Raw genomic sequence first — 22,523 nt, 5'->3', positions numbered from 1 at the left:
CTGATCCATCACGTGTGTCTCAATCTACCAGGCACATCGGTCTGCTGGGTGCTTGGATTCTCCAATCATCTCGACTGCCAGGAGCTCTTGACGTTCGATACTCCACTCGCCCCCATCTGCTGGGAGGTTTTGTCTCATTGTGCTCTGATTCACCATGCTTCGCCAAAGCTATATGGGAAGTTTTGCCCCACTGATTGGCTCCGTGATTAGCCAATAGCCATCCATATTTCGCTCAGCTGAACATAATAACTAGGCAGGAGGGTGTGACCCCTAATTAGGGTTGCCATGCTAATGGTAAGGCAACGTGTAACCAAGGAACGAAAACCCTGTTGGGCCTGGTGGTTTTAATCGGCGGCCACAGTTGCCTAGCAACCTGCAGACGGCAGAGTTATCTGTGACCGGTAGGCGACCTCAGAAATGGAGGTCAGGTAAAGGTCCAAAGAGCTCCCTCATGATCATCCCAGACCTCGGATCCGTAACAGTATTATCACATATTTATTTATCTCATCACACATTCCATCACATGATAATACATTAAATTATACACATCTAATCTGAAATATAGCATGTCCACCACACTTACCACGAAATCAAACTTATTCAAATATTCAAACATTATTTATAATGGATTTTCCTCATGCTGCCCCATCTCATAGCAACCACTGAAAATGTTATATATATATATATATATTTTTTTTTTCAAATAATGTATTTGTATAAATATCACATTAATAATATTTTTAGTATTCATATTGTATTTTACTAATTAGCCTGTCCCCCCACGCAGTGATGCAAGTGTGTGTGTGTGTGTGTGTGTGTGTGTGTGTGTGTGTGTGTGTGTGTGTGTGTGTGTGTGTGTGTGTGTGTGTGTGTGTGTGTGTGTGTGTGTGTGTGTGTGTGTGTGTGTGTGTGTGTGTGTGTGTGCGCGCGCGCCGTAACTTTTTTTAGCATTTGAACTTTTGTCATCAAAGCTTTATTTTGCGAATATGGTGAAGACAAATTAATAATTTGGTCAAAACGTCAAAGGTCAGCATCATAAAATCATCAATTTTCCTCCAATTGAACTGACATTTTAATAATTTGCATATTGGGTCACTGAAGTCTATTGCTTTTGAGGTCAAAAAATAAAGGTTGCCTAAAATCGTAAAAATTTTATTTATTTATTTATTTTAGCCGTTTGTCATGTTTCGCACACGAAAGAAGAAGAAGAAGTCTGAATTCAAAGCGGATGCGGACAGGCTTTGCATTTGCAGATGCTTTCTAGTTATATTTGGTGTCTTTTATGATGTCAAAGAAAAGTTGTTTCAATCTGCTAATTGCAGCTCCCTGTGTTAGCGTACGACTGACTAGTTGTTTTAATCTTTTGATAAGTTCAGTGCTGTGTGTGGTTGCTGTCACAGTCCGAACTATTTCACCTGCAACTGCACCATATGATAACTTCTTAGGAACATTCCTGTCCAACAAAGGCATTCGTACAATGTGGAATGGAAAAGCAGCTCATTTATCATTAATAATTTGGTGTGAAATTTATTACTATTGATATTGATTTGTAATTCTAAAAAAGAAACTGAAGTGAGAGTTTGGTTTCGCCATATATATATATATATATATATATATATATATATATATATATATATATATATATATATATATATATATATATATATATATAAAATCAGGAAGCTGATGTCTGTCTGTCTGACTCACTCACTCACTCACTCACTCACTCACTCACTCACTCACTCACTCACACACACACACACACACACACACACACACACACACACACACACACACACACACACACACACACACACACACACCAAAAAACGTTTTGCCTTTCATCAACATAACTAACCTGAGCCAAAGTCCACAGCACAGGTTTCACCAGGCTGATCAGATTACCAAATTCTGCGACGTCATCAGAGAAGTACGATGTCAAAATGACTCGACAATCTTTAAATGGCGACTGAAAGCTGTTATGCATTTATCAAATCAGCAAAATGAGTACAAAGTACTTTAGAGAGAGAGCAAACACCACAGGTATCAATGTGTCGGCCGTCCCAATGGAGGTAGGGCCGGTGTGCAAGCACTGGGAGAGTTACAGTTCCCACGGTGTCTTTTACAAAGAGTAGGAGAGTTTTCACCATTGGACCAAATTACAAATTCCTGCCCTGGATACCGCTGGGAGGGCAATGGCAAACCACCCAACAGGGCTCCGGCAGTACAGACGCTCTGTAAAAAGTCTGATACATCAATGTTGAGGATGAGGATAAAGAGGATAATAAGTGGAAAAAAAAAACAACCTCATTTCATTTCAAAACAAGTATTAATAAGGTTAAAGGACTTAAGGATGTCACGAGAAAGATTATTGTAAAATTCACCGAAAAAGTTTTTGGCTAAAGCATTAATAGCGATCAGAATTTAAATGCAACCAAACTTACGTGTAAACATGGTCAAAAACCATGGAATGGCGTAAAGCTGAAAGACAAAACAACGTAATAATCACAATGTTGCCCGGAAACGACGTTATCTCTGGAATGAAAACAAATAAGAAAAACAATTTCATTCCCACTGATCCTGATCCACCTCCAGGAAACCACAAAATGAACGTTTTCCCATTTGCCTGTTGTTTGCACATCTCGTACAATATGTTTGCACATCTTTGCACATCCCGCAAAACTAAACAACCACCTTTGTGCAACAACAAAAAGGCCTGCTGGGTGTTCCCATCTGAGCACTTAACTCCTGATGCTGCGATCGCAGATCCAAATCGCGCAAACGGCCTGTTGACGTGTCCGTCGTTTGTGTCATTATAATCGATGTGAAAAGTACATCGACGTCTCCCAATGTCCTCGTCCAGCATGCGATCTATATACAGATTCCACCACGAGTCTCGAGATCAATGTAAAGCAACAAGCTACATGCGCAGACTCACATCGGGGATGAACTTTATGTGATTCAGATGGTTGCTGAGCTCGGGGTCGTGAAAGGCGATCAGCTGCGAGAACACCATCAGATACTCTGGACAATAACAACAACAGCGAATCTTAATAACAGAAAGTACATCATGAAAAGGGAGAACATGAAGATGTGTAGGAAGCAATCAGTCACATTAAGGTTGAACAGCTGAAACTGAAATCAACAACAATTTGTAAACGATTGATCTGCCAAAAATACAGAACAGGAGTCTCAATACAAGGAACACACTCCACACACTTGTTATTGTATTGGAAATTAGTTATGCCAAAGCACCTCAACACAATTAGAAAATAAATACATTGTTGTGGAAATGGTCCTCAGGGTTAACTCTGCGAAGTATCATTCAGTTATATCCTTAGGAAATGTAACAGCGCAAGTGTGACATAATTAATTGTGATATGAGAATTGTATCGCTTGTATGTTGGTGTTGGCTTAATGGTGAGGGTGCTGGGCTTGGGATCCTAGGATCCCGAGTTCAAATCCTACTTTCTGTTTAATTAATACCAGGTGGGGTTGACTCTGCCCGTCATCCTTCTGAGGTCGACAAAATGAGTGCGAGCTTGCTGGTATCCTGTGTCGGAGTGGTGACCCGTCCAGGATTGTGCCCAATTGCCGAGGAGACTGCTTCGGCAGCACCAACGCTCTGCACAGAGCATGGTCCCCGTGGATATTGCTTATGTAATAGTTGGATGACTTCTCCCCTTCTTAATGTCAGTATCTAAAATTTCTAACACTTTTGACCCCCATTTTTAATGTTCTCACCTTCTAAAAGCTGTCTGTGTTTTTTAGTGTTTTGCTAGGCCTTCAGACACCATCTGGGCAGGAAAAAGCCCACACCCCCCACACCATCCCAACCGCCTGTGGCACCAGAGAGAGGCCAGGGGATAGAGGCACCAACAATGTCATGGTTTTCTCAAGGAATACAAGCACGGAGCAATGGGGAATTCCAGGGAGTTCTCAGAAGCCTTTACGGAAGAAGCTTCATTCCTTGCTCCCTGATGACCAGAGCCATATGCACTGCTGAAAACAAGGCCACGCCCGCTTCTCTCTTCTCTCTTGACCCCGTCAGCACATAGGATGATCTGGTGCTGGAATGTTCGGTGCAACCCCGACTCGTTCTGCACGGGGGTTGGGCTTTTGGTTGTTCTCATTTTCTGGTCAACTGCAGTCGAGTCCCGTTGGAAGGACCATTTGTTGTACTGAATCTCATGACAATGAACAACCCTTTTGACGGTCATTGCCACTTTGATGAATCAATTTCGTGGAAGAGTCCTCCCATCCTATCCTTCTGTGGAATCCAACCCGACTCGTCCGGGTATGCCAGGAACTCTCTTCTTGTCTCATGACTTCACCGATTATCTCTTTTGGTGTGGCTGTGGGCCCAGATAAGGTTTAGTTATTTAAGGATCTCCGTTCGTCGTTGGCATTGTGGGCACGTATTCGGTAGTTTGGGTTAAGGGTTTGTTGAATCATTTATTTGCTCATCGTTTCTTTGAGTTTCCTTCCCCATGACCATTGATTGCATTATTAATGATACCTGGTCTTGGGGTGAGAATTCAGGTTGTCATTGTCCCTCCTTTGTTTATTAAGAAAAGCCCATTGAGGGATAATTGGTGGTGGCAATTAACCCCGCACGCCTGGACACAGTGTCACTCGCCTCCAGCCTGCTCGACCTCATTCATACAAGGAGTGTGGTACATAATTAGCCTAGAGCTCGGCCGATTTGATGCCCCAGTCTGAATGGTATCGTGGCATTTGGACCCATGATCTGGCAGGGATCTTCAAATCTGTTGACCGTTATGGTCGCATAGAGGCATCACGCCGGATTTGAGCCAGGGAACTGGAACGGACCAGACAACTACAACAAAATGAATGAGCAGCCCCAATCATTTGGGATGCGTGAGCACAGCATCACCCCAAATCAATTCCACAAATCACTGTCGATGGCTTCACCTGCAGTTTCCTTTTGGCCATAATAGAGAGGTTTATTTGATTTCTCTATTATGGCTCCACATATTCGGACAAATATTTATTTTGCATGTCACCATTCCTGTTATCGAGTTGAAATTGATTCATCAAAGTGGCAATGACCGTCAAAAGGGTTGTTCATCGTCATGAGATTCAGTACAACAAACGGTCCTTCCAACAGGACTCGACTGCAGTCGATCAGAAAATGAAAACAACCAAAAGCCCAATCGCATTTCTCACCAAAAATGAATGCAATTATCTCGCCCAATAAATTACCCGGGTGATGCAACCGTGTTCGAGTACAAAAACAAGTGTCGAGTTACATCAATCAAGCAACCGCAGTGCTACATCACACCTGATCCTCCTGCTTCGTATGCAGCACAAGGCCGTGGGTAGCATCATTGGCTGAGGGCGCAGCTGTGCCACTGATGCAATGCCTCTATTACCAGTACATTGGTAGTCATTTCGCCGATCTTGGAAGAATGGCAGGCTGAGTCAACCCTACCTGGTGTTAATTCAACGGTAACAAGGAGCTCAAATTCAGGACCCCAAGATCCCAAGCCAGCCACCCTAACCGCTAAGCTAACACCAGGCTTATCGCATCTGATACTTGGTGGTGATGAGAGGCAACTATTCACCAGCAGACACCGTATGACTTGCATCGCTGCGGTTTTGAATGTAGACACAGACAGAGCTTACCCTGGATGACGTGCGAGTTGTCTTTAAGAAAGAAGTCATGAAGATACTTCGGTACGAAAGCAGACATGCAGGCATATGCCAGGGCTGCAAAAAAGGCGCACAGAAAAGCCATCGTGAGGCACTCACCGTGTGGTCCGAGAGTGGACAAACCAGACCCTGTTAACCAGCCTGCTCCCTGACCAATCTACAACTGTCTTCCCTAATCTAAGGTCACGATTCATATGGGTGAGGGGTAGGGGTCGTACCGTAGAGCACATCTACCTTACCCATCTCAAAGGAGAGCCATTAACTTGAGCAGAAGAAAATGAACACCATGTGTGCAAGTTTTTAAAATGGATTCCAAGCTGGATTGTTCGTCAGTAAAAGTGCGACACTGCAGACGACCAAGTTCTCGTTTCATTGAATCATTCTAAACATCATTTTATAATAAAAGAGGTTCGTCTCAAAGACTCATCGTTTGAACAAGATTCCACAGCATGTGATAAAAAAAGTAAAAGTAATTGAATCGATTTTGAAATGCTCCATAATCTCAGGCTAGTGGACGCCAAGACCATCGTTGCTCGACAGGAGACAACTGAACAGAGCAACATTTTACCTTCGTTGTTGAAATTCAGGAACAGAAATGGTGCACAGAGGGAGTCCAACCCTGCGGAGAAAACCAAATCGACAAGTTGGCCGAGTGTGGAATTTAACCAATGGCATGATGTTAAAGGTGAACCCACAACCATGTACGACTCACCTTGCCAGTACACGAGCTGCGGATGAGACACAACCCAGGCTTTGAGGATGTGTTTGAACTTGGTGTGACCCTTGGGGGAGGACAGCAGCTCATTGTACTGGTGGCATCGAGGGACATCCACCTCGATCTGTTGAGATTGCAAGCCAATGGGGTTGTTTTTTTTTTTTAACAACGATCAAAAATTACAATGACCAACTTTGAGAAGGCTTCAAGGTTTAAACGACGCATTCGAAGTGTGTTTTTACATTTTCAAACTGCAAACATGCCCTTTCCACTTTATGGTTGCTAGGTGCTCTTTGATGAAGACAAAGCATGCCAGTCGCTCTGAATTGTGGACAATGAAATACCTCATAGCCGAGTTGGCAAGAGGAAGCCTTTGGATCGGGTACAAACAGGCCTTGATTAAACCTGAGAGTCAAAAAGTATTTCCCCCTTTTCAATACGTTTGGGCCAACCAAGAGCACGGCATCACAAAACTCCCCTTGTGATTTGAGGAAAGGGAAGGAGGGGCTGGTAGTGCCTGCCAGGATGATTCTCCCTCATGTACCTGCCGTGGTGACCTCACAAGTCTCCACAAAAGGGTGAAATTGCAAGACAAGTAATTTGGTGGGCCAGGTATTACCATGCCAATGAGGGAGCATTCGCACAAAACCACTTACCTGTCGATCAGTTTGAATCGGCGTGTCCTTGTCTATAGCTTCATATCTACTGTGAATGTCACCCTTCACAAAGGGAAATAAAGAAAGAATAAACACTCATTGTTGCTCACTCATATCAAGCAACTCGACATTAGAAAATAACTTATTAATAAAACACACACTGTGCCTCCATATGTGAAATACCCAAAACAAACATTTTACTGGAGGCCCCCACTCCCTCCACCCGAACCCCCACACCCCCACCCTCAACTAAACCCTGCAGTTTCCAGCAAACTCATGTTTGACTGCCATTTCACCTTGACACCGAGCAAAGCCGCCCAAATGTGACCGCGAAGCAGTGGAGGAATGTCGACCCTCGCTTCCTTCCACAGTCGTTCGCACTTGTATGGGTAAGCCTACAAGGCATGCAAGTCAAGTCTTTCTCGGCCACCATTATACACCCACGGCCGCAATCAATAACGCTGCATTTTAACAAATAGCTCTAGCACGACTACTGCAAGCCAGAGCTATGCTTCGACTTATCCACAACCATTTCCCCTCAAAGGGATTATAAGAACGTTACAATGCAATCCCAGTGCGTAGTCACTGCTCTACATGGTACCGACATGCACCCAGAACTCTTCATGCCATGCGCACAATTATGTCGAAAACCAAGAGATGTACCTGCAGAAGGCGCCGCAGCAGCACCAGTCTGAAAAGTTGATATTCCGTGTCTCTCTCGCGGATAACGAGCGGGAGCCGAGCGGTCTCCATGGCGGTGCCTTCCAAGCTGACCTCTCTGTACAAGGAATTAGATCCAGATTGTTATTTGAGACATCTTCTATTCCAACACACATCAACAACCAGCAGCTGGTACAAACGTCCACTGGTGGGTGACATAAACTCAGACTTTTTCCCGATCACGACGGTAGGCCATCGAAGGATCGACTGCAATCGTGGCCACTCACTCTTCTTCGAGCAGTGGGAAGAAAACTTCTCCAGGCACATCTTGCAGGCGCTGCAAACACACAGAACAACCACATCGACAGCAACGCAAGATGCGGTTTGGTTTTGCACAATATCAAAAGCAAGTTGGCAAATCGTGTTGGTACGAGTAAATAGTTTGTATGGAGAGATCTATCGTTCAATTACAATCCCCAAAGAGAGTTGCAAAGCAGGCATTTATAACCAGCTGGAGTTATCTTCCTCGAAGATTAACTAGGTTAATTTGCCCCGGCAATTTGTACACTGTGGGTCCACAAAACATGAAGGGTACCGGGAAGAAAGTGTAGCACGATACCTTCATTCACATAAATCAACACCTTATCGCGATCAGAACCGATTAACCAAACAATTATGGAGATGAATCAGATGGGAGAAAGCCTCAAGCAAAACGAATGGGGGTCCATGGGTGGCTAAAGCAGAACGTCGAGTTGGGCTCATGCTTACGGTACGGAGCTGGGATAGGGATAGGGTAACCGTTGTGTCATTGAGAAGCCAGCTACGATCACGAGCCTGCCCATAAACCTCTCCAGCTTCCAACACCAGGCTGTGGAATAAACGTACATGTCGGCCAAGCTATCATCTTTCTACGTGTTTACATTCGCACCTGGACAAAGTGCAAGAGGCAACGTACTGACCGTGGGGTCGTGGGGCCGTAACAAGTCGGGGAATGAACAAACAGCTCAGTTTGAACCGACACAAATTTCTATTTCATCATTATAATTTCCTTGGGAAGAAAAATTCATGAATAGCAAAGTGACAAATGTAGATCCAACTAAATCGACTCAGTATTGAGAAGCAGCTTAACCAACGTATCTACTCAAACAGAAGAATTGGCAAGGTTTCTCACTTTGGCAAAGTGCAGACGGCTGGCTTGCAGCAGACGATACCATGGCTCACGAGCTCCCTCTCAAGGTCACCGCCAGCCAAACCCCACAGGTGGTAAACCTCGTCGAGAGAGCGCTCAGCAAGAAGATCTGCATCTGAGAATAGGATGGAGCAGCAAGAGTGCTTACAAGATGGTGACATACTGATTCATCAGCAAACGAGAAGAGCACTCTGCGGAGCGCATACCTCCGCCACGTAATGCCTGATCCACGAGAACATACGGGGCACAATACATTTTTGAAATATCATGCTATGTATAGTTTTTATCCCTATATCTCAATGGTGAAGAATCACTTTTAATATTAAAAAATTCTTGTCTCTGGATCTGGATTCGGATCTTCACCAAAATCGAATCACTTCATCCCCATCACGTACCCAACCTGTCCACCATGTTTCGTCTGACTTCTTCCACAACCTTTTGAGATATCGTGCACACAAACAGACAAACACACAGACAGACAGAGAGACGTAAAAACATAACCTCCTTCACCTTCATTGGTGGAGGTAACAAACACAGATCTATTTTTGGCAAGGTCTGTCACCTTCCACAGACTCTGGGCAAGTAGTCAGTTCAAGGTTGGCACAGCGGAGTCCATCTGCCGACCAGAAGTCTGGACAATATGTAGGATGAAAGTTTGACGGTACGTCTTCAAATACACCGCTCTGCAGCAGTTCCTTCGCCATTGCTCTGGTCATCAATATAGTGGGGAAAAATCAGATTATTCTTTATGGACAATGGTAAAATGTGAAATAGGCATTGAACATGACAAGTACAAAGTTTTAACCATTAAGAAGTCAAGGTACCTTTGTATTGGAGAGTAAACCAGACAGGATCTGAGGATCTGCAGAATGTCATCAGAAATGTCCTGCAAAGAGAATTGAAGAAGCAGCAAGGATAACAAGGCCCGAACTGTAAATTATAAACATCTTAAAAGTAGCATCAATCGTAAAAATATGTTCAAGGTACTTGGAGTCAAGATAACACAGGTAATTACGGCTTTATGAAAAGTTTTCGAAACATCAAAACGACGATTAAAAAATCAATAAATTTAAAAAAGTTTAATGGGAGGGCAAAAGAACACGATGAAAGAGTTCGAACAGATACAGGAGGACAGAGGATACCTTCCTGTTGCTGCAGAATTGTGCGAGGAGGCTTGAGGAAATGTCCGTCTGCTTTCCTGCAACGTGGTACAAAGTAAAGGGGGAAGACGGGGAGGGAAAACGTTCGCTGATGTAGTTCAACATCTGAAATAATCAGTGACCATGAAAATGGCATAAAAAAAATGCATAATTACCCAGTTTCAAAATGGCAGTCAATGTTTTCACAACACTCGACTCCTTCCAAATCTGACGGCCCTGCAGAAACACAAAATTATTCAGCAGAGAAATTACAAATCAAGGTGTAGGCCTTGGCACTGTGATAGGAAGCAGAGGTGAAAGTGTGAAAAGGGATGAAGTGGCGACTTTTACTAAAGTTACTAAAACAATTACTAAAAGGAGACGTGCCTCTACACTCGGCGTAATGGTAAGAGTGCCCGCTCTAAATCTGGGAGGTCGGTGGATCGAACCCCGGCCAAGTCATATCAAGGACATTAAAATGGTATGTACTGCTTCCTTGATACACAGCATTAAAAAGAAAAAGAAAAAAAGGATAGAACACTGACAAACCACCAAAGGTGAGCAACCATTGCACAGGCTCCATGGGCCTAACGGCCTCCCCCTGCATTGAAGTTTCTTGTAAACGAACTCGTATAGGTGGAGAGCCGAGTTCCTACGCAGAGCAGAATTAATTCTACCATTTCCCATTAAGTGTCTAACCTTCCGCCATCATCCGATTGTATTAAAGATCAATCCAAGAGGTCTGAGGCTGGGGTAATGCCTCTCCCCTTCCTTTTCTGGTGTCACAGAATGGTATCGTGGTTTCTGGTGTACCTTTTTACAGCCATTTTTCCCTGCTGAGCAGGAGATAGCTTTTTTTTGCGGGCTCCATGCAATCATGGTTCCCTCCTTGAAGCAATGTTTTATGGCTGGATGCCCTTCCTGACACCAACCCTGGTCGCCTCTTACGAAACAGGGATATGGTACACCTATTCTAACCGGGGCATACACCGGGACTAGTACACTGGTACTCGTTTCACCGACCTCGGAAGGGTGACATGCTGAGTCAACTCCCTGGTGTTAATTCAGTGGCGAACGGGGCTCGAACTCAGGACCCGTGAATCCCAAGCCAGTCACCCTAACCACTAAGCCAACACCAGGCTGCAGTTTCTGGTGTCATAGAATAATAATAACTAGAACTGCCACTTTAAAACTGCTGGCAGTGAAGACCGGGTACCCAGACTCCGCCTTCAATACAAATACAGTACCACCAAATGAGTCCCCACATGTTTCTCTACGACGCGGGAATCACAAGTTATGGACCGAGGAACGGGCCACGTTCCCTCTATTTATTTTGCACACATTTGACCATTTCTCCTGGGGCCATCATCGGTATCAACTGAATTGCTATTCCTGTCCCCTCAAACACATGCAGGTGCAGCCAAGTTAGCCTTCTGGAAAAAAACAAAAACAAATCTAAAGTTCGCAGATTCAAATAATTAAATAATTCTGGCTGCCAACCTGAGTGGCCGTTCGGGTTGAAATTTTAAACCTATGTTCCCCATCTCGGCTAGATTATAGTTGTAAAGTTTCGCAAATATTGTTGCAGCAGTTCCAGAGTAAATATTACTTAATATTTTTCCTTCAATCTAACATGGCTGCCAAACCATGTGGCCGATCAAGTTGAAATTTAAATCCTTCATTCCACATAAGTGCTCCATCATAACTTTGAAGATTCACATTTATTGATGCAGTCGTTCCAGAGTAAACATTAATTAATATTTTTCCTTCAATCCAATATGGCTGCCAAACGATGCGTCGTACATCAAAAGGGGGAACAACTTTTTGTTCGTCATGGAGAGGCGGTCATACATGTAGAGTTTCGCCTCGATCTGTTCAGCTGTTTCAGAGAAGAAAACTTTTAAAGTTATTAATTTTCAATCCAATATGGCTGCCATACCATGTGACCAAGTACAACATCAATTTAAATTCTCCCTCTAATGGGGTAGTGGATCATGCTTGTTAAGTTTTGTGTTGATCGTACAAGGTGCGTTTTTTCTATCCAAGATTGAGGCCAAACCATGTGACTTGTGACATCATAATTTTTACCATATATGCAGACATGGTGGTATATGATAGTTGCCAAGTTTCACTTCGATAGGAAAAGTGCTTGCAGAGAAAACATTATTTTTTAAGTGATACAAATACAGCCCTGCTTCGATACAGCGCGGGACTGACGCGTTACGAACCGGGGAGCACAAAGTGTTCAATCTATGTATTCCGTATGCAGTTAGCCCTTTTTCCTGGGGACATTGGCGGTATCAATTGAATTGCTATTCCTGTACCCTCAAACGCATTCAGGTGCAGCTAAGTAAGCCTTCTGGAAAAAAAACAAAAATCTCAAAGTTCTCAGATTCAAATAATTCAATAATTCTGGCTGCCAAACCACGTGTCCGATCGGGTTGAAATTTTAAACCTACGTTTCACATGTCGGCTAGATTATAATTGTGAAGTTTCGCATACATTGATGCAGCGGTTCCAGAGTAAACATTAATTAATATTTATCCTTCAATCCAATAAGGCTGTCAAACCATGGGGCCGATCAAGTTGAAATTTAAACCCTTCATTCCCCATGATTGTTCCATCATAAAACTGAAGCTTCACATTTATTAATGCAGCAGTTCCAGAGTAAACATAAATTAATATTTTCCCTTCAATTCAATATGGCTGCCAAACGATGTGTCATACGTAAAAAGGGGAAGAACTTTTTGTTCGTCATGGTGAGGCGGTCATACATGTGGAGTTTCTCCTCGATCTGTTCAGCCATTTCAGAGAAGAAGACTTTTAAAGTTATTAATTTTCAATACAATATGGCTGCCGTACCATGTGATCTGTTACAACATCTATCTATAATTCCAGCAGTGTGTGTGTGTGTGTGTGTGTGTGTGTGTGTGTGTGTGTGTGTGTGTGTGTGTGTGTGTGTGTGTGTGTGTGTGTGTGTGTGTGTGTGTGTGTGTGTGTGTGTGTGTCCGCTGTTTCTCGACAACCGCTGGTCTGATCTAATTGAAACTTGCCAGGTATATTGCTGGGGACATGAGGATGTGCCTTTTCAAGGTTTGATATGAATCGGACAAGTGCTTCCCAAGTTATGGCCATTTATTTAACAAACCAATGACAAGACACGCTGTTGCATGGGCGTGGCCGATGCGGAAGGGAAGCTCAGCCGCGTTCGCCATTACAGGTTACAACGTACGGACTTCCAGAGAGTGATGACTTTGTGTATTCTAATAATTTCTCGATTTCTTATGCGCATTTATAGATAAACACAATGCCCCAAGTTATGATCGTTTTCATATTAGACGGTGCATAAATTTCGGTAACAACAGAGTGCTGGTATGCTCCGAACCAGGAAGTAAATTTTTTTTTTCTCTCTCTTCTCTTTTTGTTTTTCCTTGCCATGACATTGCGAAAAGGTAAAATACTTTGGCGCTAATTGAATAATTGGGTATTAAAACTAAATTGCGAATAAACGTAACTGCGAATAATATGCGAACTTCCGGGTCATGCACATTCGGGCACACGAGAGCGAAGAAACGGCCTGTGTGGTTGTTGTTTGTTGCTCGCGGTTTGAATATTTATTAATTAATTTTTTTTTTTTTTACGGGCACGTACTAGTAAATTAAAATTCTCCATCTAATGGGGAAATGGATTATGCTTGTTAAGTTTCGTGTTGATCAAACAAGGTGCGTTTTTATATCCAACATGGCCTCCAAACCATGTGATTTGTGACATCATATATGCAGGCAGGCATGGGGGTAGATTAATTATAGTTGCCAAGTTTCGCTTCGATAGGTTATGTGGTTCCAGAGAAAACATTATTTAATATAATTCTTGAATCCAGCATGGCTGCCAAACCATGTGATCTATCAATAAGAAATTAACAAACTTGTAAAAGGATGTCATGGGGAATGTGGGTGTAAGGTTTCACCTCAATCTATTCAGCCGTTCTGGAGAAGAATATGTTTTTAATTATTTTTTTCAAAACAAGATGGCTGCCGAACCAAGTCACCTATGACGTCACAATAATTTTTTTCTACTGTGAATTGTTGTGTAGATGATGCACAAGAAATTTCAGATTTTTCCCATGCAGCGTTCTACTTGACGATTTTTCACCGGCATACCGCTTCACAGATGACGTCACGAAAAATCACCCGTGTTCCCCATTGGGAGTTCATTACAATGTATGAAGCAAAAAAAATTTCCATGGCACAGTTTCAGAGATACAGATGTCCAAAGGTTATCGGTTTTTTTCAAGATGGCGCCCGTACCACGTGACCTATGACGTCATAATTATCAATTAAGTATGCTATCAAAAAAGAGACATACTATGGTTAAAATTTCGTGTCAATTGGACTTACCGTTCCTGAGAAAATGATTTTTAAAGCAAAAGAACCCGCAAATTGCCAGCGGAAAAAGAATAAAGAAATAAGAAATAAACAGAAGAAAAACAATAGGGTACCCAGTCCATTTGACTGGGTACCCTAATAATTATGTGTTATAAAGGATCCTTTTTCACGGGTTTTACTTCATATACATACGTATGTATGTATGTATGTATGTATGTATGTATGTATGTATGTATGTATGTATGTATGTACATCTCCGAAACTTATAAAATTGAAAACAGCTTGGCCAATCTCAATCAATATTTGCATACGTGTTTGGGGTACCCAGGGTCAGGTCATGGGAACAAAACACAACCCACCACTTCCCCCCTTCCTTACCCGTGAGGGTGGGAGAGACGACTTGCAACTTTCGCCTGCACATGCAGAATAGTGCAAGTGGTTTAAAGGAGAACCCAAATGCTCAAACCACCGAAGCTAATCTATCCCTCAATACCCCACCAAAAAGATATGATGTCTTTTTCCGAATTATAAAGTGGGTAAACTTGCGATTAAAAGTCGAAATCTTCTTCTTCATATTAGCTGTGACATCGCATCAGGAAGTGGACAGTCATATTGATACTGCATCAGGATTACATCGCAGTAAGATTTAACTCAAACGGTGAATAATTTTCGATTTTTCACACATGCCGAGGCGATGCGCCCTTGCTGCTTGTATAGCTAGTAGTACAAACCGAGCTGGTTTCATGCCACACCGATGGCCGAAACACCCCGAGTTTGCCAGAAATTGGACGAGGTTTGTCCGAAATACATGCGTGTGGACCAGGTCTAATAAATGTTCACTTTTGTGCTTGCATCAACTTAATGCCACAACACCGTGACCACAAAACAATATATGGAGAACCTGGAAAATACTCTGTTCATCGATGCGTGGTCTGCTTTGCACATACCTACAATGATGTACTACACACTACATACATGTACATGCACCCAAGTTTTGCGCACATACAACGCGGACTAGTGGAGGTTCAGCTTCACGTCAGTCATCTTTTGACTCACATTCGTGAGGCGAATGCCGTTTCTATTTCTTGCAGCTGAGCAACTGTGAACTGGCAGACACCAGTCAATCCAACAGGTCCATAAAATATGGTAGACTCGTGAACCTTATCCAGGTCATCTGTGGCAGGCCATTTAAATACGGTACGGCCACCGACAGAAGACTGGTGAAGAAATTTCATCTCCCAAAATCCAGCTTGCTGGCTGCGCTTTAGTGTGCGGCCAATATAAAAACGACTGATAAAGTCCACCGCATAATAGACTTCTTCTACCAGCGGGGAGCATGTTACAAAGATGGCTAGATCTTGTGGTTATCCCCCACGAATGAGAGAGAGGATGCCATACCCATGAATGAGAGAGGATTCCATACCCACGAATGAGAGAGGATGCCATCCTCACGAATGAGAGAGGATGCCATCCTCACGAATGAGAGAGGATGCCATCCTCACGAATGAGAGAGGATGCCATTCTCACGAATGAGAGAGAGGATGCCATACCATGAATGAGAGAGGATGCCATCCTCACGAATGAGAGAGGATGCCATCCTCACGAATGAGAGAGGATGCCATCCTCACGAATGAGAGAGGATGCCATCCTCACGAATGAGAGAGAGGATGCCATCCTCACGAATGAGAGAGAGGATGCCATCCTCACGAATGAGAGAGAGGATGCCATACCATGAATGAGAGAGGATACCATACCCACGAATGAGAGAAGATGCCGTCCTCACGAATGAGAGAGAAGATGCCATACCCACGAATGAGAGAGGGGTAATTCCAGCATAACGGACGTAACATTGAGACAAAAATTGCATCACTAATGTTGAAATTTTGAAAAGGTTGGCCATATTACAGAAATTTTCTTTATTACATATCGTAATTAGTCTCTATGGCTTTCTGATATTAGTACAAACCCCACTGTGTAGTCTACTACTAAAGCAAAAATCAACATTTAAGAGGCGTAATGGACGTAACATTGAAATGGACACAACTAAAACTGGCCAGAGCACAATTCTTAAATCCTGCGAAATAACGAATTTGTAGTATACCTTTCATTCACGGTAAGCAAACTAAGCATTAGTAGCATACTTTCTATATTCCAATGAAACGATCTGTATGTTGTTTGTTCAAATATTTTGAAAAGTTCACTGTAACAGACGTAACTCAGCAATGTAACGGACGTAACCCGTGCGATCACATATTGGATAGTCAATGCTGGGGCGCATTTTATGATATCTATACAATCTCTTACATACATCAGCGAACATTTGGTTGTCTAACAGCTTGTATAAGCCTCATTGCTTGCATATTCCTCGTTGATGTTGATCTATATCCATCTTGCAGACTATAGGCACAGAGAGAAATGGACCAAATATGTTGATGAGTCCATCAACTGAGATGTATGGGATGAGGAGCGTACATGACAGACGTGGGGGCAGGGAAGGCATATTGAATTGTCACAAAACACATGAATAGGGATCCGCAAACATAGTTAACACTTGGCAACTGCCGCAACCCTGAAACAATGAATAACAGGGTGTGATAAAATCTGAAAAAATGGGGAGAAACTCCAAAACCAACTTAATGCCACAACTCCGTGACCACAAAACAATATATGGAGAAACTGGAAAATACTCTGTTCATCTATGCGTAGATGCGTGGTCTGCTTTGCACATACCTACGATGATGTACTACACACTACATACATGTACATGCACCCAAGTTTTGCGCACATACAACGCGGACTAGTGGAGGTTCAGCTTCACGTCAGTCATCTTTTGACTCACATTCGTGAGGCGAATGCCGTTTCTATTTCTTGCAGCTGAGTAACTGTGAACTGGCAGACACCAGTCAATCCAACAGGTCCATAAAATATGGTAGACTCGTGAACCTTATCCAGGTCGTCTGTGGCAGGCCATTTAAATACGGTACGCCACCGACAGAAGACTGGTGAAGAAATTTCATCTCCCAAAATCCAGCTTGCTGGCTGCGCTTTAGTGTGCGGCCAATATAAAAACGACTGATAAAGTCCACTGCACAATATGCTTCTTCTTCTACCAGCCGGGAGTCTAAAGCGTCGTCACGTGGAGGGTTTGGAGGGTCATCCTGAGACTCTTGTTCATCCTCGGATTGCAGTGTCGCTGGCGTTTGAATCTGAACGGATTTGGCACCCGCAGCTATCCCTGTAAAGGGACCAACCTGCGAAACCAATAAACTGTTGGCGTCCGAAGTATCTCTGCACACGAAATGCTGCCACCTGCAATAGTTCAAATACACTATAAATCATTCTTTCCAGGCAATGTTGCGGCATAGTGCCTCATTTTTTTTTTGATGTTGATAATCGCCATACGTTTAGAACGTATTTCGTGATTTTACTGCATTACGAACCTGAGAGCTGGAATCAGCTTCGGAGGATTCAACATCCAAAGGTCATTCAATTCATTCCTGACGGCTTCAACCTCTTCTGATGTCACATACATTATGGTGATGTTGGGGCAGCACTGGGAGGAGACAGCTGCGAACTCCTCGGCGGTACCGACTACGACTTGTTCACGTAGTATGCGCTGCTAAACCACACGTTTGACAGTTCCGCCCACTCCGTCAATGGGACCTTTGCCGTGTGAGGTTCCGAAGAAGGACCAACCGATCCGAGTTAGATCCTTGTGTTCTTTCTCCAGATAGAGTAGAAGACTTAAGGAGAATCGGTTTTTGAATTGGCTTGCCGCCCCATCAGAGAAACGATGCAAACGTTTGATGACCCCTTCTTTGTTAGCGACGTCCATGATGACCCTGTTAAAGCATGCGATGGCAGCTTTGTCGTGCTGGAAATCATCGCTGATGACGATGAAGGAAGAGACGGATTCACCAGTGTTCAACACGGCGGTGAACAAAGTGACACCATTTGATGCCCAGTGGGCGCTCATAACGTCATTTTGGAATTTAATGTTAAAGTTCTCGGAGAAGTCTTCTTGTAGTGCTGCCTCTTCGCTTGTCAATCTTTCTCGGATCTTACCTTAACTTGGCTTTGCTGAACTTTAGAAATGAAGACATGTTGTCTCATTCTGCGCAGCTGGTTGGTCAGTTTGATCTTGGCCTCACCAAGTGCACATGAAACTGGGGACTTCCTGTACTGGTCATCCCACTGCAGATAGTTGCATGTTGTCGACATGTCGCTAAGTTTGAAGTAAGTCGTTACTACCAGATACACAGTTTGCTCGCAAACGTCAGTGTCTGAGGTAACACTGCAGGTTCCACCCACAGACGATTTCGTTGATCAGCGTCTGAGCATCAGGTAGAATTGGTAGGTTTTTCCTAACGCCCTGGAGAAGGAGGTCAAAGTCCTCGTGATACCGACAACAGCAGACATTATGATCACACTCCGTAACGAGAATGACATTTCCTGGACGCAAGGACACGAATTTCGACTTTCCAATCTCTATATGTGGATGTTGTTGCTTGAATTGTTTGTATGCTTCCATTACAGTCATAACTAGAACGGGCACTCAGTAGAGCGCATACCTTCGCCAACGCTACATTTTGCCCCCCCACCACCCCCGAAACCATTGATTGTGAGGGTATTTAATCCCATACCACATCTGCCATCTCATATGTGTTATGATGGCTTAAAAACATTAAATTTCCTGCTGTTTGACACTGATTCACGTACATTGTACAATTTCTGTATGAACTCCCTGACCTTTTTGGGTGTCGGTGTCAAGTCAATCTGATGACAACTGGTCACATTATAAGAAATCAAATATTACACATCACAGGATAGGGAATTGAATTCTAAACATTTTGAATCTACTTACATGCAAATTGTATAAGAATTGACCACGTTATGATAATAAAGGTCGTTGACCCCCCTGACCTTTGAACCAAACCGCTAACAAAGGTAATGAAGTCATTGTGTCATTTCGAATATCACAAGATTGGGCATTGAATTCACAACATTTGGCATTGGTTGCATGCAAATTGGATAAAAATCGACCGCACTATGGCAAAATGACGATTTTGACCTTTTCATGACCTCGACCTTGACCTTTGTACTCTTAATTTTCTAATTGGTATTAGAGTGTGGGGAACAGAACAGTCAACATTTTGGTGTTGGTTTCATGCAAATCGGATAAGAATTGACCGTGTTATGACTAAAACCGCACATTTTGCAATGTCGTGACCCCTCCCCTGACCTTTGACTCCCAACCGCTAATAAGGGTTATTACGTCATTGTGTCATGTCACATATCACAAGATGGGGCATTGAATTCTGAAAATTTTGGCATTAGTTGCATGCAAATTGGATACAAATTGACCGCGCTATGGTAAAAAGACGATTTTGACCTTTTCATGACCTTGACCTTGACCTTTGACCCGATCGCTCCCAAAATCTAATAAAATGGTCCTCGGATAATAACCAATTATCCCACCAAATTTGCTGCGATTCAGTTCAATACTTTTGGAGTTATGCGAATAACAAGCAAACAAACACACATATTCACAAATAAATAAATAAATACACAGTGATCAAAACATAACCTTCGCAACAAAGTTTGCAAAGGTAACAAGTAGTTTTTTTCTGCACATTTTCTTTCTTTCCATCGATGATAACAGTTTTCACGTCCTTCCGTCCGGCCATCTGTCGAGATATCTCATTGCTGAGGTAAAACCGTTTTACAGTGTCTTCCGTCTCAAACATCTGCTGTGTTTTCCTGGACAGCAGATGTTTTCCTCAAACATCTGCTGTGTTTTCCTAGTGTTCTCCATTAAGTGGAACTTCTCCACCAGTCGTTTGACGACGCACTTTTTCTTGCGCGGACTTTGAGGCAAGGCACCCTGCGCTCTATTCATCGCCTTTCCGAAACTTTGCGACGAGCGCTAAACCTTGACGGGCGTCAAGTTCGCAGTCGCGACGTTCTCGACAATGGTGGTAACTTTCCGTTCCCGATGTTTCCTCATTCTGACACGCGACTTAACGTTTTCGCGCATCACGCGCTGCTCGTCCCACCGACTTCGCTAATGTTTCTTTCTCAACTTTTCTTTGTCCAGTACGGCGGACCTCTTTTCGTTCGACATTCTTTGCCGGTACTCATGCATTCTTTCTGCCGCTGATTTCCCCATCGAAAAAAGAAAGTAAGTACGTACTTGTAAGTACACGCCAAGCTGGAAACTGGATTTAAAGTGTCTTTTCTCTTTTTCACGACGGGGATTCCACAAAAATTAACCAAGATGAATGTGCAGTCATCAGAAGAACAATTAGAGTCAATAAAAATCACCAAATCATCCGTACAGGAGCATAGGCTCTAGTAGGGCCAATAAAAAAAGCAAAAAAATACGATTGAAACTATTTAAAAACAATAATGGTACCAATCATTGGTAGATAATTAATGTGTGAATATGCATATTAACACACATGCCAACCTGGTAAACTTGCAATTTCACCAAACTTTATCTACGAATCCCGGCTGTACACCAAAACAATTTTGTAACGGACGCAACATTTACCATCTGTTACGTCCGTTACAACTCCTATGTTACGTCTGTTACGGAATTTTCCAGAAAATGAGTGGACCCCTCAAGGAAAATCGTATATTTTATATATAATGGATGAGTTTGCAAAGAGAAAAATTATATTTTGATCAAAAAGGCATTAGACCGTGGACTGCAGGCGTGAATAACACTAAAAAAAAAATGTAACGGACGTAACAATGTGCACCTGGTACAATAAAATGCAAAAAAAGGTACACAACAGTGGAAATGTTTCAAAAATTATACTACAGCCTGATCCTATATCAGTAATATTCATCATCGAATACTACTTAGGATTAAAACATTCATCAAATAGCCATATTTTCGACAAAATGACACCGTTGGAAGATGTTGAGGCAGTTCTTTCAAGATGGCGGCCAAATCACGTGACATCATCCACGGAGTAAATATCGCATAAATTATGAAAATTCAGACCTAACTAAACACCGTCCAACAGAAATCCTTTGGAAAAATACATTTTCAAATTTTATGCTTCATGTCGATTATTACGTGGAATTACCCAGAGAGGATGCCGTCCTCACGAATGAGAGAGAGGATGCCATACCCATGAAAGAGAGAGAGGATGCCATACCCATGAAAGAGAGAGAGGATGCCATACCCATGAAAGAGAGAGAGAGGATGCCATACCCATGAAAGAGAGAGAGGATGCCATACCCATGAATGAGAGAAGATGCCGTCATCACGAATGAGAGAAGATGCCGTCATCACGAATGAGAGAGAGGATGCCATACCCATGAAAGAGAGAGAGAGGATGCCATACCCATGAAAGAGAGAGAGGATGCCATACCCATGAATGAGAGAAGATGCTGTCATCACGAATGAGAGAGAGGATGCCATACCCATGAAAGAGAGAGAGGATGCCATACCCACGAATGAGAGAAGATGCTGTCATCACGAATGAGAGAGAGGATGCCATCCCCATGAATAAGTGAAAGAAACAGTCGTCGCTCGAAACTATCACCATCTCCACCTAGTTACCAGCATATGTCCACAGACGATTTGAGCAGTGAATCAAACCCCTGGTGCCAAAGCCCAGCAGTTACCATAAGAGCAACTGAAAATAATTATCTATCATCAACACAAATTTCAACAATCAAATGAACCACCATCTATTTATAGTGGAGAGAAAGTATGTATGCATCATGATCAACTCCTCCGAGAGGATTTGTGACCCAGGACGCTAAAATTTTCAGGGTTCCCTCTTCACTCCCCCCCCCCTTTACTCTCCACCCCCCTTACTCTCCACCATCCCCCACCACAATACCCACAACCAGTTTAAGAGTTGAAAGTCATTTTATCCTTACCTCCCAGCTCCCCCCCTCCCCAGCTCCCCCCTGCCTCCCCATCACCCCCACTCCCTCACATACCCACTTTTAATGCTAATGTGGCCCAAGCACAGTGGGAATACATTGCGAGGGGAATACATTACTGGAGTTCCCGGTCAATGGCACAAATGTTATCACAAGGGAACCTTTACGGGTCCGGAAAACAAAAATTTCTCTCAA

The 22,523-nt window shown here is 43.1% G+C and overlaps 1 protein-coding gene across 4 annotated transcripts in view; it reads right to left on the bottom strand.

Moving 5' to 3' along the window:
• TBCK (TBC1 domain containing kinase) overlaps positions 1–22,523 on the bottom strand; it is a 34,694-nt gene that overhangs the window by 5,107 nt on the left and 7,064 nt on the right. For all 4 annotated transcript variants that reach the window (XM_085897783.1, XM_085897784.1, XM_085897785.1 and 1 more), the window contains exons 7-21: positions 10,212–10,272; positions 10,039–10,094; positions 9,721–9,782; positions 9,459–9,604; positions 8,879–9,011; positions 8,476–8,575; positions 7,995–8,044; positions 7,711–7,825; positions 7,344–7,442; positions 7,048–7,110; positions 6,389–6,515; positions 6,245–6,295; positions 5,650–5,733; positions 2,939–3,024; positions 2,445–2,481 (exon numbers count right to left, since the gene is read on the bottom strand). In XM_085897783.1, the coding sequence (XP_085753909.1) occupies positions 2,445–2,481; positions 2,939–3,024; positions 5,650–5,733; positions 6,245–6,295; positions 6,389–6,515; positions 7,048–7,110; positions 7,344–7,442; positions 7,711–7,825; positions 7,995–8,044; positions 8,476–8,575; positions 8,879–9,011; positions 9,459–9,604; positions 9,721–9,782; positions 10,039–10,094; positions 10,212–10,272 (1,270 nt within the window). The remainder of the gene's footprint in view (positions 1–2,444; positions 2,482–2,938; positions 3,025–5,649; positions 5,734–6,244; positions 6,296–6,388; positions 6,516–7,047; positions 7,111–7,343; positions 7,443–7,710; positions 7,826–7,994; positions 8,045–8,475; positions 8,576–8,878; positions 9,012–9,458; positions 9,605–9,720; positions 9,783–10,038; positions 10,095–10,211; positions 10,273–22,523) is intronic.

Source organism: Eptatretus burgeri, chromosome 10, assembly GCF_056783735.1.
Source record: "Eptatretus burgeri isolate ZD-2024b chromosome 10, Ebu_testis_v1, whole genome shotgun sequence".
Classification (NCBI taxonomy): Eukaryota; Metazoa; Chordata; class Myxini; order Myxiniformes; family Myxinidae; genus Eptatretus; species Eptatretus burgeri.
This window is presented reverse-complemented; position numbering and strand designations above follow the sequence as displayed.